This window comes from Astyanax mexicanus, chromosome 20 (genome assembly GCF_023375975.1).
Source record: "Astyanax mexicanus isolate ESR-SI-001 chromosome 20, AstMex3_surface, whole genome shotgun sequence".
Lineage (NCBI taxonomy): Eukaryota > Metazoa > Chordata > Actinopteri > Characiformes > Acestrorhamphidae > Astyanax > Astyanax mexicanus.
The window spans coordinates 36,564,959-36,578,879 of record NC_064427.1 but is presented as its reverse complement, the minus strand read 5'-3'; the positions used below and the strand labels follow the sequence as shown (position 1 = coordinate 36,578,879).

General features: G+C 36.9%; 1 protein-coding gene across 2 annotated transcripts; it reads left to right on the top strand.

The window, feature by feature from the left end:
- The first annotated feature begins 932 nt into the window (after window positions 1–932).
- Window positions 933–12,426, top strand: cct8 (chaperonin containing TCP1, subunit 8 (theta)). 2 transcript variants are annotated; one of them, XM_007247258.4, is made up of 16 exons: window positions 933–1,094; window positions 2,474–2,564; window positions 2,673–2,752; window positions 3,957–4,106; window positions 4,299–4,479; window positions 4,589–4,650; window positions 4,770–4,907; window positions 6,799–6,977; window positions 7,100–7,166; window positions 7,285–7,372; window positions 8,548–8,663; window positions 8,905–8,976; window positions 10,118–10,282; window positions 10,384–10,503; window positions 10,764–10,895; window positions 12,152–12,426. In XM_007247258.4, the coding sequence occupies exons 1-15, from the start codon at window positions 1,035–1,037 to the stop codon at window positions 10,869–10,871; spliced, it is 1,677 nt and encodes a 558-aa protein (XP_007247320.3). In that variant the 5' UTR covers window positions 933–1,034; the 3' UTR covers window positions 10,872–10,895; window positions 12,152–12,426. The 2 variants fall into 2 exon arrangements, with proteins under 2 accessions (XP_007247320.3, XP_007247321.3); XM_007247259.4 differs by lacking the exon at window positions 10,764–10,895 and having other exon boundaries at window positions 934–1,094.
- Window positions 12,427–13,921: the final 1,495 nt, after the last annotated feature.

Genomic DNA, 13,921 nt, shown 5'->3' with positions numbered 1-13,921 from the left:
ATTCATCCATAGACCACACAGTCTGTACATATAGGATCTATAAGCTGCTGTGGCTTTTTAAATTTATTTATTTATTTTTTTTTGCTCTATCACTGTTACAACTCCTCATCATAATCTTCCTTCTTATTGCAGCAGCTGCTGTTGTTCTGTGGTTTTCTTGTTTCCAGTGAGCAGTTCTTTTATTGGCCACCAGGGGGTGCACAATCTCCCTCAGTGATGAATTACAATAAACTTCACGATACATTACTTGACTAAAAACTTTTCAGGCGTCTTTTTACTTCCAATTCTTACCTTATTACACAATTACAATTACAATTAAGTTCTACTAAGAATAGCTGTGTTATTGCTATTACATTTAAGCTTGTTTTAATTGTTAAATAAAAAACCTTTTTTATCTGGATAGAGTGAATTTAGCATCCCAAACGTTCTTACATTACCATTTTTAACATAACATCATAGTTATTATGGCTTTTAGGAAAACTTTATTTTGGGGAGGGGGGTAGTGCACTATAGGACCCTGTGGCACAGCCTAAGCTTTTGCCCTTAATGGCATTTTCCCCCTTACATTACTTTTACTTTTATACTTTAAATAGTTTTGAAACCAGTACTTTTACACCTTTACTTGAGTAAAACGCTTTAGTTGTAGAATAGTGCAAATTCTACAGAAGTATTTTAAACCCTAGTTTCTGTACTTCTACCTATCGAGAATCAAATAGTATTATTATTATTATTATTATTTTGGATGGGGGTTGTCCAAGTCCAAATTAAAACAAAAATATATAATTTTGCTAACTTTGTATGTCTGGTAAATCAATCCAGACAGAAAACAACTGTAAAGACTGTTGACAGAGGCCGGTAGTTTGGCTAGTTAGATTGATTCGTAGCTCGATTAGTCCTCCTGTATTTCTGAGCCTCCCTCTATCGGTGATCGACCCTCGTCCTGTCTTTCTTAGCCGCACGCTGTTCGGGTTGTGCTGCAGCGGCTCTCATTATCTCCATCAGTTCAGCCTCCGCGGGGCTCTCAGACTCTCAGCATGGCCCTCCACGTCCCCAAAGCGCCGGGCTTCGCCCAGATGTTGAAGGACGGCGCTAAGGTGGGTTTACCGGCTGAAATAGAGGCTGAGCGGAGTGATTATCGGGGCGGGAGCGGCAGCGGCAACGGCAACGCCGCCGGTAGTTAGCCTAGCGTAGCCTAGCTTAGCATAGCTTAGCACAGCGTGCCGAAATACGGATCATGTGGGTGGAGGATTCTAGAACATGAGCTCCAGACTCCCTTAGTTTACTGAGCGCTTTACCCAAAAATCTGCCCTTATTTGGGTAATTTGTGACAAGTGAGCTCTGTTTATTGCAGTGACCGGGACAGAGTCCCGAATACAATAATAATAATAACAACCACCAGTATTTATTATCGTATTAGCCATAAACTAAGCTTTTTTATTCAGCTGCTATCTAACTTAGCCTAGCTAAGCTAGGTTAGCTACTGTTAAGAGCCGATTAGCCCAGTGACAGAAATGTCCATTAACACCAACCAGCTTACTAATCTAACGTTAGTTACATTTTAAAGGCAGTGTGTTGAACTTTTTTTTGTATTCATAATGTTAATTTTATAGTTTATTGTTTTAAAAGGTTCAGCTAGCTAAATGTTCAGTGTAGAGACCCACCCTTTTGCCATAAACATATTGATGCCAAGATCAAAGCAGCTAAGCACATGTAGGTTAGTTAATGTGGCAGATCAATGTTATCAGTCAAGATTTGACTTTATCTTAACCCTCTATGGCATGGTGTTGCCCTAGTGCAAAAAAAAAAAAAAAAAACACTTTTTGGATGATTACAGAAAATACAATAATGAAATATGTGTATGTGCATCAATATCTAATAAAATATATTTAGATATTTAATTTTCTCACTTTAAATCAGTGCTTAAAATTGTTCTCCTAAATAAAATAAATACCACAGAGAAATAACTAATTTTAACTAATGAACTAAACTCATTTCAACAGAGTTTATGGTGACATGTATCACAGACCCTTCAAATGCTGTGTAAAGTTCTTTCCATCACTGAGAGCATAACTACAGGACAGTGCGTGATTGTGTGTTTTATTAATCTGGCTTTATTTACAGAATGTGGATGTGCTGGGATAGTGCTGTACCTTCTGTTAAATTGATTTACAAAGGTGTTCCATTTAAAATCTTTAAGTGTTTTATGCTCTATATAACTCGTCATTAAAATGTAAGTTATGAAATTGTAATTGTTTCGTTTGTTACAGCAGGATTTATTCTTAAATTTTTAAGTCATGTGAGGGAAAAAAAAACATTAATTCGCTGTTAATTGAATTTCAACTTGTCATCAAAATTTTGCTTTTATTGGTTAATTATAATCACAGCAGATTTGAATTCAGTAATTGTGTCATTTTTCTTTGTACAAATTTGTAATATGTGCTGAAAAAACTCTGTCTTTGGCTTCTCTATTCAGCATTATTCAGGTCTCGAGGAAGCCGTTTTCAGAAATATCCAGGCATGCAAGGAGCTGGCACAGACCACAAGAACTGCATACGGACCTAATGGTAAAAAGTGTTTACCTTAATCAAGATGCTAAGCTTCATTGGGAAATTGAACTGCTTTGTATAACTGATTTCAATTTTTTCTTTTCTTATTCTTATGTATTATTTTAGGAATGAACAAAATGGTCATCAACCACTTGGAGAAACTGTTTGTAACCAATGACGCAGCCACCATTCTAAGAGAGCTTGAGGTGAGTTTTGTTCTTGAGACTTAAAATCTACTGATATTCCTTTGATTTAGCTGATTAAACAGTTAAGTTAAGCAGTCCTGTGTGGATCCCCGTTGAAGCTGCTCGGTGTCAGGAAGCTGAAGATACTCATTTAAGGAAGCCTGTGTTCTTGACTCACTCGTCAGCAGCCACTTAGTGCTACAGACCATGCTAAGGGTTCAGCTCAGTCTGGAGAGTTTTTGCTGTTCCTTGCAGCTCATGTTTGGAACTAATGTACCTTGTGGTGGAAAGAAAATAAATGTTTTAACCCCACTATCCACATAATACCACTCTTCTCAGTACATCTTTCAGCCCAATCAATGAGTAGCAGAGCTAGCTCTCCACCTAACACAGTTGAGATAAGCACGAAAACAATTTTCTCTTTTTTTCACCCTGAGCTCCACAGTGCAGTTCTTTACGGGTAATCACGGACTGTCTGAGCTGTACCAAGTTTCCTAGCATCTATGTGGCATTATTGTGGCATTTGGCCCCACCCAAGATCAATATCTGTGATGGGCCAATCGAGCAGAAAAAGAATCACCTAATCCTAAGCGTTGCATTCCCACATTCTTTGTTTAGTCTTCGTCTCGTCTGAACCAAATTGATCTGAAAGGTGCAACAAACCACTATTCAATGCCTAAAGACCAAAAAAAGGTGGCTTCAGTCCAGGTCAATAGAACCATAGACTGGTTCATTTGCATTGTAAAAGCAGTGTCTTGGGTTTATTGGATTTTTTGACTTCTTACCACATATATCCCCATGGCAGTGTCCTAGCGTTAAGCCTCCTTTCCCATGTCACAATGCAGGAAGTTAAGGCAGACCGTTGTCGGCCACTTAATAATAGCAACAACAGAAGAAGATAAAGAATTCGTGCTGTGATTAAATCTGACTCCCCCTTACGTTCACATACATCATGCTGCAGTATAGGCAGAGAGGATTACTCTGGCGATTACTTTACCGACTGTAACTGTAAATCATTATTGATGAACAAAAAAGGACATGAATTAGTTCTGTTACAAACACATAGGTGGGGGATCTCAACAGTATGAATCAAACATTTTTTTAAGGCGCTTAATGAATACATACTGGACCAAACCTATACTATGTGATGCACACAGTGACCTTGCTCTTAGGTGTAAAAAAATCCCTAAATGTGGTGATGACAAACCTGTGTTTTCCTTAACAGGTCCAGCATCCAGCTGCTAAGATGATTGTGATGGCATCCCACATGCAGGAGCAGGAGGTGGGAGATGGAACCAACTTTGTCCTGGTGTTCGCTGGCGCTCTGCTTGAACTGGCAGAGGAGCTTCTGAGAATGGGTCTCTCTGTTTCAGAGGTGAGGGGTTGATGTTTGTTGTTGCATTAATTGTTCGAACCACCAGGCTACTGGTTAAGGAGAGAGAGAGAGTCCCTTGGTTAGAGTTTCTTTTATGCTTATATAAAAACTTATTTATATTTTTTTTATTATTGATGCTCAGGGATTTACTAATTTCTTTTATTTATTTATTTTTTTATTCCTGTCTCGTAGGTCATTGAGGGCTATGAGATGGCCTGCAAAAAGGCCCTGGACATTCTGCCAGACCTGGTCTGCTCATCTGCCAAAAACCTGCATGACTTGGCTGAGGCCACCGCAATGATTCGTACTGCTGTGATGAGCAAACAGTATGGCAACGAGGACTTCCTTGCCGATCTCATCGCACAAGCCTGTGGTAGGCACTGTATTTGATCTTCTATATTGTTGTAGTTCTATATAATAATTGACTTGGCTTCTTTTTTTCTGACCAGTGAAAATTTCATTCTTCTTCTTCTTCTTTACAGTCTCCATTTTTCCTGAGTCTGGCAGTTTCAATGTTGATAATGTCAGAGTGTGTAAGATCTTGGTGAGTTATTCTTTTTGTCTGTAAGGAATAATGTAATGCTTTATTTGTTGGATAATAGTCTTGCTTGTGTTTGGTTATCAGCTGTTTTGCATTCTCACACTGGATATTTGTATACGTAGGGATGTGGACTGAATGCCTCTTCGATGCTCCATGGAATGGTTTTCAAGAAGGAGGTTGAAGGAGACATCACAGCAGTTAAAGATGCCAAGATAGCTGTATTCTCCTGTCCTTTTGACTGCATGGTTACTGAGACCAAGGTGAGCATATTGTGTGTAAATCAAGTTTGTTGCTAGAAGTGTTTTGCAATTAAAAATATTCCCATTTTTCTGTGGCTAATATCAATGCATTTTTACTGTATACAGTAAAGATTAACACATTAAATGCTTGGTTTATTATTTATTTATTAGTCCTAATGCAGAGAATATGAATTATTTGGTCATTGTAGGCAACTTGTTTGGCGGCATCCTACATGGTTCTGTTTAGAGCTTGTGAAAAATATTAACAAGCTGAAACGTGAGCCTGCACAGTGGAATTAATGAATTAAATGAAAATGCAAATGGGCAAAAGCTTTCTTTAATTTAAATTATAATTTTTGGGGGTGTTGCAAAGAATGTGCAAACGTAATGTAGTATACCAAATTGGCGTAGAGTGCATTAAGTATGTAATTTCCATCAGAATTTTGAGCAACTGATTATCAGGTGTTGTGCGGTCATGGAAAAACTTGGAAAAGTCATAAAATATGAAAATAGCAATTTCCAGGCCCGGAGAAGTTTTGAAAAAATAAAAATACCCAGGAAGGTTTGGAAAAGTCATAGAAATTTGGTCTACAAATCTGTGTTTTCGTTTTTGATGAAGAAAATCTGTTTTGAGCTATGTATATCAGCTGAGATTTAATTCAGTAATTTAAGCCTACACAATAGAGCTCTCAGGATCTGACACACATTTTATTATTAATTATAGTCTTGACATTTCGACATTAGTCGACATTTTATCAGATTCATTTTAGACTTACTTTAATCAATTACGATTACAGTTTTTTGTGTTTTTTGGTTTTATTGTCCAAGTCTGCACTAAAGTTTTAAAAAATTGTATGGTTGTAAAAATTTGCCTTGAGGGCATGGAAAAGTCATGACAGAATCATGGAAATGTATTAGTTAAAAAGTGTATGAACTAGGGGTGGGCGATATGGCTCTAAAATAATATCACGATATTTCAGGGTATTTTTGCGATAACGATATACTTGGCGATATAGGAAAACTAAAATAATTCATTAATTTCAGGAATATAGTATAATAGTATAACAGAATAATCATAATGTGGGAAAATAAATAATATAGCATAAAATAATATAGTGCAGCAAATAATATTGCAGAATATTTAGTGCATGCATATAAACTGCAAACTAAAACAATTATACAATAAATACACCTAAAGCTTCACAGTAAATAATAGACTACTTTTAAGACAGAACAGCCCTATTATCACGATATGGATTTTTAATATCATGATATTTCTGTGTCACGATATATTGTATACGATATAATATTGCCCACCCCTAGTATGAACCCTGAATACTTAACCTTTAGGAAAGGTGGGCTAGTACAATATTACACTTTTACAAACACATTTTGAATGGTGCAGAGTACAGTTTATTATTGTTGATTTGTACTTAAAATTCTTTCGAGGTTGGCAGGTCTGTATACAAGTTAGCCAATATCACTGTTTCAGTGTGGCTCAATTCTCAGGTACTGCCTGTCTAACGTGCAAAACTGTTAAGTTTGTTTAAAATATAGGAATCACAGACGTATTGTGAAATCTGTAAGCTTAGCGGTAATTTTTTTTTTCACTTTTGTACTTTTTTCTTATTTTATTGTGAAAGTGGTATTTAATCTTGTCTCCTGAGTAGCTTTAAAAAATCCTACATTTAAAAATCCATGTATCTGGAGATACCCTAAACTTCTGCCAGTAACTTTTGTAATATGAGCTTTACAGCTCTACAACATGCAGCAAAGCAAGGATGATTAACAATCATTGAGATGAAGATGCATTTAGCATATTGAAGTACAGGTGGTTGTCTGTGTGTCTCTCTCTCTCTCTCTCTCTCTCTCTCTCTCTCTCTCTCTCTCTCTCTCTCTCTCTCTCTCTCAGGGCACTGTGTTGATTAAGAACGCTGAGGAGCTGATGAACTTCAGCAAAGGAGAGGAGGACTTGATGGAGGCACAGGTGAAAGCTATTGCTGACGCTGGAGCTAATGTGGTGGTAACCGGGGGCAAAGTGGCAGATATGGCTTTACACTATGCCAACAAGTACCAGCTCATGGTAGTACGGTAAGAAGAGACACTACTGACTACTGACCAACTTTAACTTTTTATTAAAAAGACAAAGTTTAGACACTGTTTTGCATGTGTATAAGTTATCAATCAACATATTTTCTGTGTTCATCATCCAGACTCAACTCCAAATGGGATCTTAGACGGTTATGCAAAACTGTTGGTGCTGTTGCGCTGCCTAGAATGGTAAGTCTGGAGTTTAACTCTCCCTGTATGTTACTGTAGTAATAATGTGAATAAATTATATTATAAATATTTGTTTAGTTTCATGTTAGGTTTATTAGTCTTGTTTACGTTGTTCCAGACTGTTCCTACTCCAGAGGAGATGGGGCACTGTGACAGTGTGTACCTGTCAGAGGTCGGAGATACCCAGGTCGTAGTGTTCAAACATGGTAAGAGTTATTCTGACACATCACTTTGCCTTTTGATGCATTTTGTCGCTATTGTCTCATAAAACACTTTTAAAATGGTATTCAGTTGCATTGTTTGAAAACCAGAGGTCACAATCCTGCTATTGCAGCCCAAAGAATCAATGGGTGAAAGCAAAGTGAGGAGGATATGTCAGTCATTTTTGACTAAAGTTAATCATAAGTGCTTTTTTTTTGCAATTGTGAGTGGTGGGTTGGCTTACCATGCTCTCTGCACAAGTTTTGGCTCTCCAGGCTTTGTCTCTCGTGGGCCAGGAGATACAGATCCTCCACCCAGCCCTTACCAACTATAAATAACAACTAGGTCTGTCACAATAATTACAATAATTGAACATGATCTCAATAATTTTTGATAATCGTGATTTGATATCATCTATTGTGTAATTTTGTTTGTTTGTTCATATATATAACAGTAAACAGTATTTTAGCCAGTCATGCTTCAACAACTGTGACTCCATACAAACAGTTTGGACTAAAGTAGGTGAAGAAATAAGTATATAATTCCTAAAATAATTATAATAAATTATTAATTAAAAGTGTGTTTTCTTCAAAAAGTGTATAATTGCTTTTTTAAGCTATTTTGTCATCATTATGTCAGTGGCATTTAAAAGTCTTAAAATTACAAAAATATTGTGTATTTCAGTGATATAATAATCGTCCAAAAAAAAACAGATTTTCAATAAAGTAGTGGAGTGAAAAGTAAGATGTTTCCATTTAAATGCAGCCAAATTAAAGTGAAAAGTCACCCAAAATCTAGAGCATCTGTTTTAGTATAGTAATTTATTACATTTTCTTTGTTACTGTCCGCTTAAACAATCATCATATCACTCTAGTATGCCTAAATAAACAAGTGATTAATTGAGAGATAAAACACAGTACACTTGGAAAACTACAGCGTTTGAGGTGCATTTTTCCTTGTTTATACATTCAAGAAATAAAAAGAAGAAAAGGTCTTCTTTATTTGTTTTCATTCCATTTTTTTTTTCTTTATCGAAACGTGAATTTAAACTATTTGCTAGCAAAGTGCATCATTCCACCATTTCTTTTGACGGTAGAAACTGGCTTTTTTCCTGCATAGTCAGTTCTCTGATGAATAGAGCAGTGGTACCTGAACAAAAAGTATTCTTTCTAAATTACAGAGAAAGAAGATGGTGCCATCTCTACACTTGTGATTAGAGGGTCCACAGACAATCTGATGGATGACATCGAAAGAGCCATTGATGATGGAGTAAACACCTTCAAGGTTCTTGTCAGGGTAAGTACAGTAAATTTATAAGGTTGCATTTTACATATTTTACTCAACTCTTTAATGCACAGTGCTTTACTAATATATGATAATGTTGGATTACTGATTTCTAGAGAAATCTGGTTAAAACTTGCAGTAGTTTTGCACAGATTAGTTGTCTTATTCATACTAAATACATTATGTTCTCCATATTGCTTTCAGAATGCAGTAGAAGGCCTCTACTCATTATATTTTTTTTTCTGTTTTCTAGGACAAGCGATTGTGTCCTGGTGCCGGGGCTACAGAGATTGAACTGGCTAAACAGATTATGTCCTATGGAGAGGTAGGACAAAAACAGCTTTTAAAAATTAATTAATGGTGTTCTTATTTTGTGCGCTGGGCAGATGGGTTTGTGTGAAACATATTGAAATGCTTGTCTCTAATTTATGAGTCAAAAACCCTCAGTTACAGATCAGAAAATGGTCATCTTTACTGCATTCCCTTTATTTACCGGTCAGCAGTTGTCATTTTAATATAATAAGATCCTAAAAGATAATAAGGTCGATATGGGCAAAATTAACATCACAGTATATTTCTTAATTTTGCTTTGTGAGATATATAAATGTAACCTTGTAAAAAAGGCCACGATGTGCAGTTTTGGAGCTATTATGATGCATAGTGATAGATTCTTTAAAAAATTGTATTATATAAAAATTTTGCTACATATGATTACATTTTTAACAAGATTTTAACAATGTCTGTAATAGAATGTATAGTTGGGTCAGTGGTTTTTAAGTAGTCATGATATTCTCTATGCGAATAAAAAAAAAATGTATCGCAGTACAATAAAAATATTGATATGTTGTCCAGATCTATCTGAGATTTAAAGCCATATTGCCAAGGCAACCTTATGGTCTTTTTTTTTTATCACTATCTGTAGAAACCACATTTATGAGACTTGTTGGTGCAACCTATAAGAACCAAGTGTGCAGGAAGGGGGTCTAATGTCATGCATGTGTTCATGTTTGGGCTATTTCCAGGAGTGATTTAATACTTATCTTTTGTATGGGATAATGTTAGCTCTGTTAAGTTTAAATTACAAAAAAATCAAAAGTGAAATTAAACTTTGACCATAGAATTGAAAATATAAATTCACCTGGAAATGGCAGTGTGCATGTACAACATCACTATGGATCATTATGCACAAAGCTCAGCTAATATTGTTACATCCCTGTTATATTTATCTCTTAACCCCCCTAGACCTGTATGAAAGCCCACATTTTATTCAGCTTAATAACTATATTACTGCCATAATTAACATCAGTTTCATACTGTGATTCTTGTCAAGAAATGCCAAATTAAAAGTTTGCCATAAAAATAAATCAGTTGTTTGCGTATTTGGATTAATACCTGATATTTATAAGCATAGGCATCAAGGAGAGGGTGCTCTTTTTCTAACTGTGGCCTTTGCTATGATTTTCCAGTCTTGCCCAGGTCTGGAGCAGTATGCCATCAAGAAGTTTGCTGAGGCTTTTGAGGCTGTGCCACGGGCGTTGGCAGAGAACTCTGGTGTGAAGGGCAATGAGCTGATCTCCAAATTGTATGCAGTGCATCATGATGGCAACAAAAACATGGGCTTTGATATTGAGGTAAGTGTTGTTACTGTCAGCAGTGAATAATTGAATAAAAATAACATTTTAAATATTATAGGCTATAATTTTTTTTTGCTGTTTTATCCTTCCTTTCATAGGGTGAAGGGCCAGTGGTGAAGGACATGCTTGAGGCAGGCATTCTGGATCCTTACCTGGTCAAATACTGGGGCATCAAACTGGCCACTAACGCTGCCATCACCGTTCTCCGGGTCGATCAGGTCAGCAGTTACTTCACACTGAACTTAATATGGTCATCAGCAATGTTAACTGTTAATCTGGACTGGGTTTGCCAAAAGCTTCAGAGTAATGAAGAATAAATGGTCGAGTGAGCATCACATTTTAACACTCTCTCGACCAGCCCTGATGATCTTACCACTAAGAAGCTTTTGGAAACCCTCTTTTTCTGAGGGCCTGTAGAGGTGTGTATCAGCAGATTGTTTTCAGGTTTTAACATGGTGATGTACGTGATGTGTATCAGATCATTATGGCGAAACCAGCAGGGGGCCCCAAAGCTCCCAAACAGCAAGGCCACTGGGACAAAGATGGATGGGACGAGGAGCCTGATAAATTTGACACACATCATTGATAAGAAACCCCAAATATGGGACAGGTGCTTCATTATGTTTTCGTGTGCCTAACCACTCAAGTGTGGAGTGTGCTGGATGGGAATGCATGAACAACACTTACTTGTCTTTTTAATACCAACAGCGATATGGTGGGACTGTGGACACCTGGGTGTTTTGAGCATCTATTTACAAATAATTTCAGATATAAAACTGTGTCTCCTTTTTTGCTTATAAGTTAGTTTTCTGTCTGTGACTCAAACACTTGTTCGATTTATGGGTGTGGCTTAAAGGACCATTTAATGCTGCAATTTTCTGTAGTAAGTCATAACATGATTAGGATGCATTATCAGGTATTAAGGAAACCTGTTGAGTTTAAGCATTGGCATCCCTTGAGAGCAGCCATGGAAACGAGTGAGCTGGCTATTTTTGTGCTGAACAGGTAATCACTGAGCTTCAGTAAAGTTGCTACTAAAGCTGGGCAATATATTGCTACCACTTGCATAGTAGATTAGCTACAGAGTAAGACTTGTCAATGCTTGCCACTGTGTATCAATCTGGCAGTGTTTGGAAATTGTATTCCTGGAGCCATTGCACAGACTCGCTCTAATTTTATTATTGATTGCTCCTTTAAGCATCTAGTGATGACTTGCGTCAGTGGTTGCCAACTCAAAATTCAAGTCAGGAAGAGCATGAGAAATGAGAATTTACAGGGCAGAAGGTCCTCCTCTCCCAGGACTAGGTTTGGGAACCCCTGTTCTATGTGATGGGTTCTGGTTTGTTAATTTACGAGCAGTCAGTCATGTATTCATGTCTGACTCATGTAGTCATGTCATGTATTCATAGATGCTATTCTTCTATTTTTATGTAGGCGTCACATTTGATGTGAGGGGAAACTGAAAGCTCTGTAGAAGAAATCATGACTTAATTAAGACTGCACTATAAATACATAAAGAATGCAGTTGGACTGATCTTGTTGGAACAATAGGCATACACGTGACCTTGTTATTGAGCAGGGCACTCCTCATACTTGGGTTGCTTGGTTTGATACTTGAATAACATTTTACTAACTATGTTTGTCACTGTGCACCAAACCCTTTTAATCACATTGTTTTTTTTAAATGGAGAATTGACACTGTAAGAAAAGTGCATGTTGCATGCTCTGAAGCACATTTTTTATGGTATGTTTTATGGTAAGTCTTGGCACTAGCATCCACTTGGATTTACTTCACTAAAAAAGAAAGAAAAGGTGAACGTTTCCTTTTTTTGGCATGATCTGACAATGTGTTTCTTGTCCCTGCAGATCATCATGGCCAAGCCGGCTGGTGGACCCAGAGCGCCACCTGAGAAGAAGGACTGGGATGAGGACGAATGAGCTAGCCTTGCGTAGACGCCTGTTTATCTGGCGTTTCCTTTTCCACGTTATGACCTTTTTATTTAATATGAACACCTTGTTTTGTATTTTTGTTTTCTTTAGCACAAGCTTTGGAATAATTGTAAGTTCAGAAGTGGATGGCTCTGTAGTTTCTGTGGTCCCAATAAAAGGCACTTGAGCTGTCAAGTATCTGTCAAAGATGATCCGTTTCTCTTCAATTTGCCTTTGCCAAAGTTAGGAATAATTACTTAAAATTGTATTTAGTGGATGCTTTTATCCAAAGTGACTTACAAATGAGGTACATGACTAGTAGAGGACTTAAAAAAATAAAATAAAACCATTTATCATGGCCTAAAGAAGACCAAAGGGGTAATATAAGAATAAAGAAAGAAAGAAGGAGGGGGGGGGGGATGCAAGGAATGCGGTTAGAAGTAGTTAGTTAGTTAGAGTAGAGGTGTTAGGAGAGTGAGTGTTCTTTAAAGAGCTCTGTCTTTAGGAGTTTCTTAAAGGTAGCGAGGGATACTCCTGATCCGGTAGTAGAAGGTAGTTAGTTAGAGGTGTTAGGAGAGTAAGTGCTCTTTGAAGAGCTCTGTCTTCAGGAGTTTATTAAAGATAGTGAGAGATTCTCCTGATCTGGTAGTAGAAGGTAGTTAGTTAGAGGTGTTAGGAGAGTAAGTGCTCTTTGAAGAGCTCTGTCTTCAGGAGTTTATTAAAGATAGTGAGAGATTCTCCTGATCCGGTAGTAGAAGGTAGTTAGTTAGAGGTGTTAGAGTAAGTGCTCTTTGAAGAGCTCTGTCTTCAGGAGTTTGTTAAAGATTCTCCTGATCTGGTAGTAGAAGGTAGTTAGTTAGAGGTGTTAGGAGAGTAAGTGCTCTTTGAAGAGCTCTGTCTTCAGGAGTTTATTAAAGATAGTGAGAGATTCTCCTGATCTGGTAGTGGAAGGTAGTTTATTTTACCATCGGGGAACTCTGTATGAGAACAGTCTGATTGCTTTGTGTGAGTGTTAGGAAATGTAGGCAGCGTTCACTGGAGGAGCACAGCTGTCTGGATGATAAAAGACTTTAGGAACATTTCTAAATTAGGTCAATTGCTTCTAAGCAATTAGGAGAAATTCACCTACTGTATGTGTGACCCATTCTAGAGGGTGATTTTTAGGATAAGATTTGAGTCATCTGTCAACTAATCTTTTAAAACTATTGAAAGCATTAACAGAGATTGACATCACTGGGTGCAAGATGTATGTATTAGATGTGAATGTTTTTGCAGCTTCAAATTAGTTAAACACAACATATTGTTCAGAATGTAGCTATTTTATGCAGTTGATTTTAGAACTGGTAGAAATTGATAAAATTCATTTAAAATTAGAAAGTTCATTGTATAAATTCTATCTAAAATGTACATTATTGTTGCTGTTATTATTAATAATGAAAGCTGGTTTAAAGACATGTTAAACATGTAGAAACAACGTTTAGACTTAGAAGATTAGAAAATATGGGGACTTTTATTGTTTTCTACCTCATTTTTTAGTTTAGTCAAAATGTATTAGTGTAAAAGTGTTAGATTATGTAGAAATATAATTCCCTATGTTGGTTATTAAAGCTCTTATGAAATCACAAACAAATCAATTTATAACCAGCTTAGTGACGCCCAGACTCGGGGGCGCGCACTGCTGCCCGAGAGCGCCGGTGATGGGAATTC

Excerpts from the sequence above, each read along its gene's own strand:
- cct8 (XM_007247258.4), top strand. The coding sequence starts at position 1,035 with ATGGCCCTCCACGTCCCCAAAGCGCCGGGCTTCGCCCAGATGTTGAAG. Across the intron at positions 1,095-2,473 it reads TGTTGAAGGACGGCGCTAAG|CATTATTCAGGTCTCGAGGA; the intron begins GTGGGTTTACCG and ends TTCTCTATTCAG. Across the intron at positions 4,107-4,298 it reads TGGGTCTCTCTGTTTCAGAG|GTCATTGAGGGCTATGAGAT; the intron begins GTGAGGGGTTGA and ends CCTGTCTCGTAG.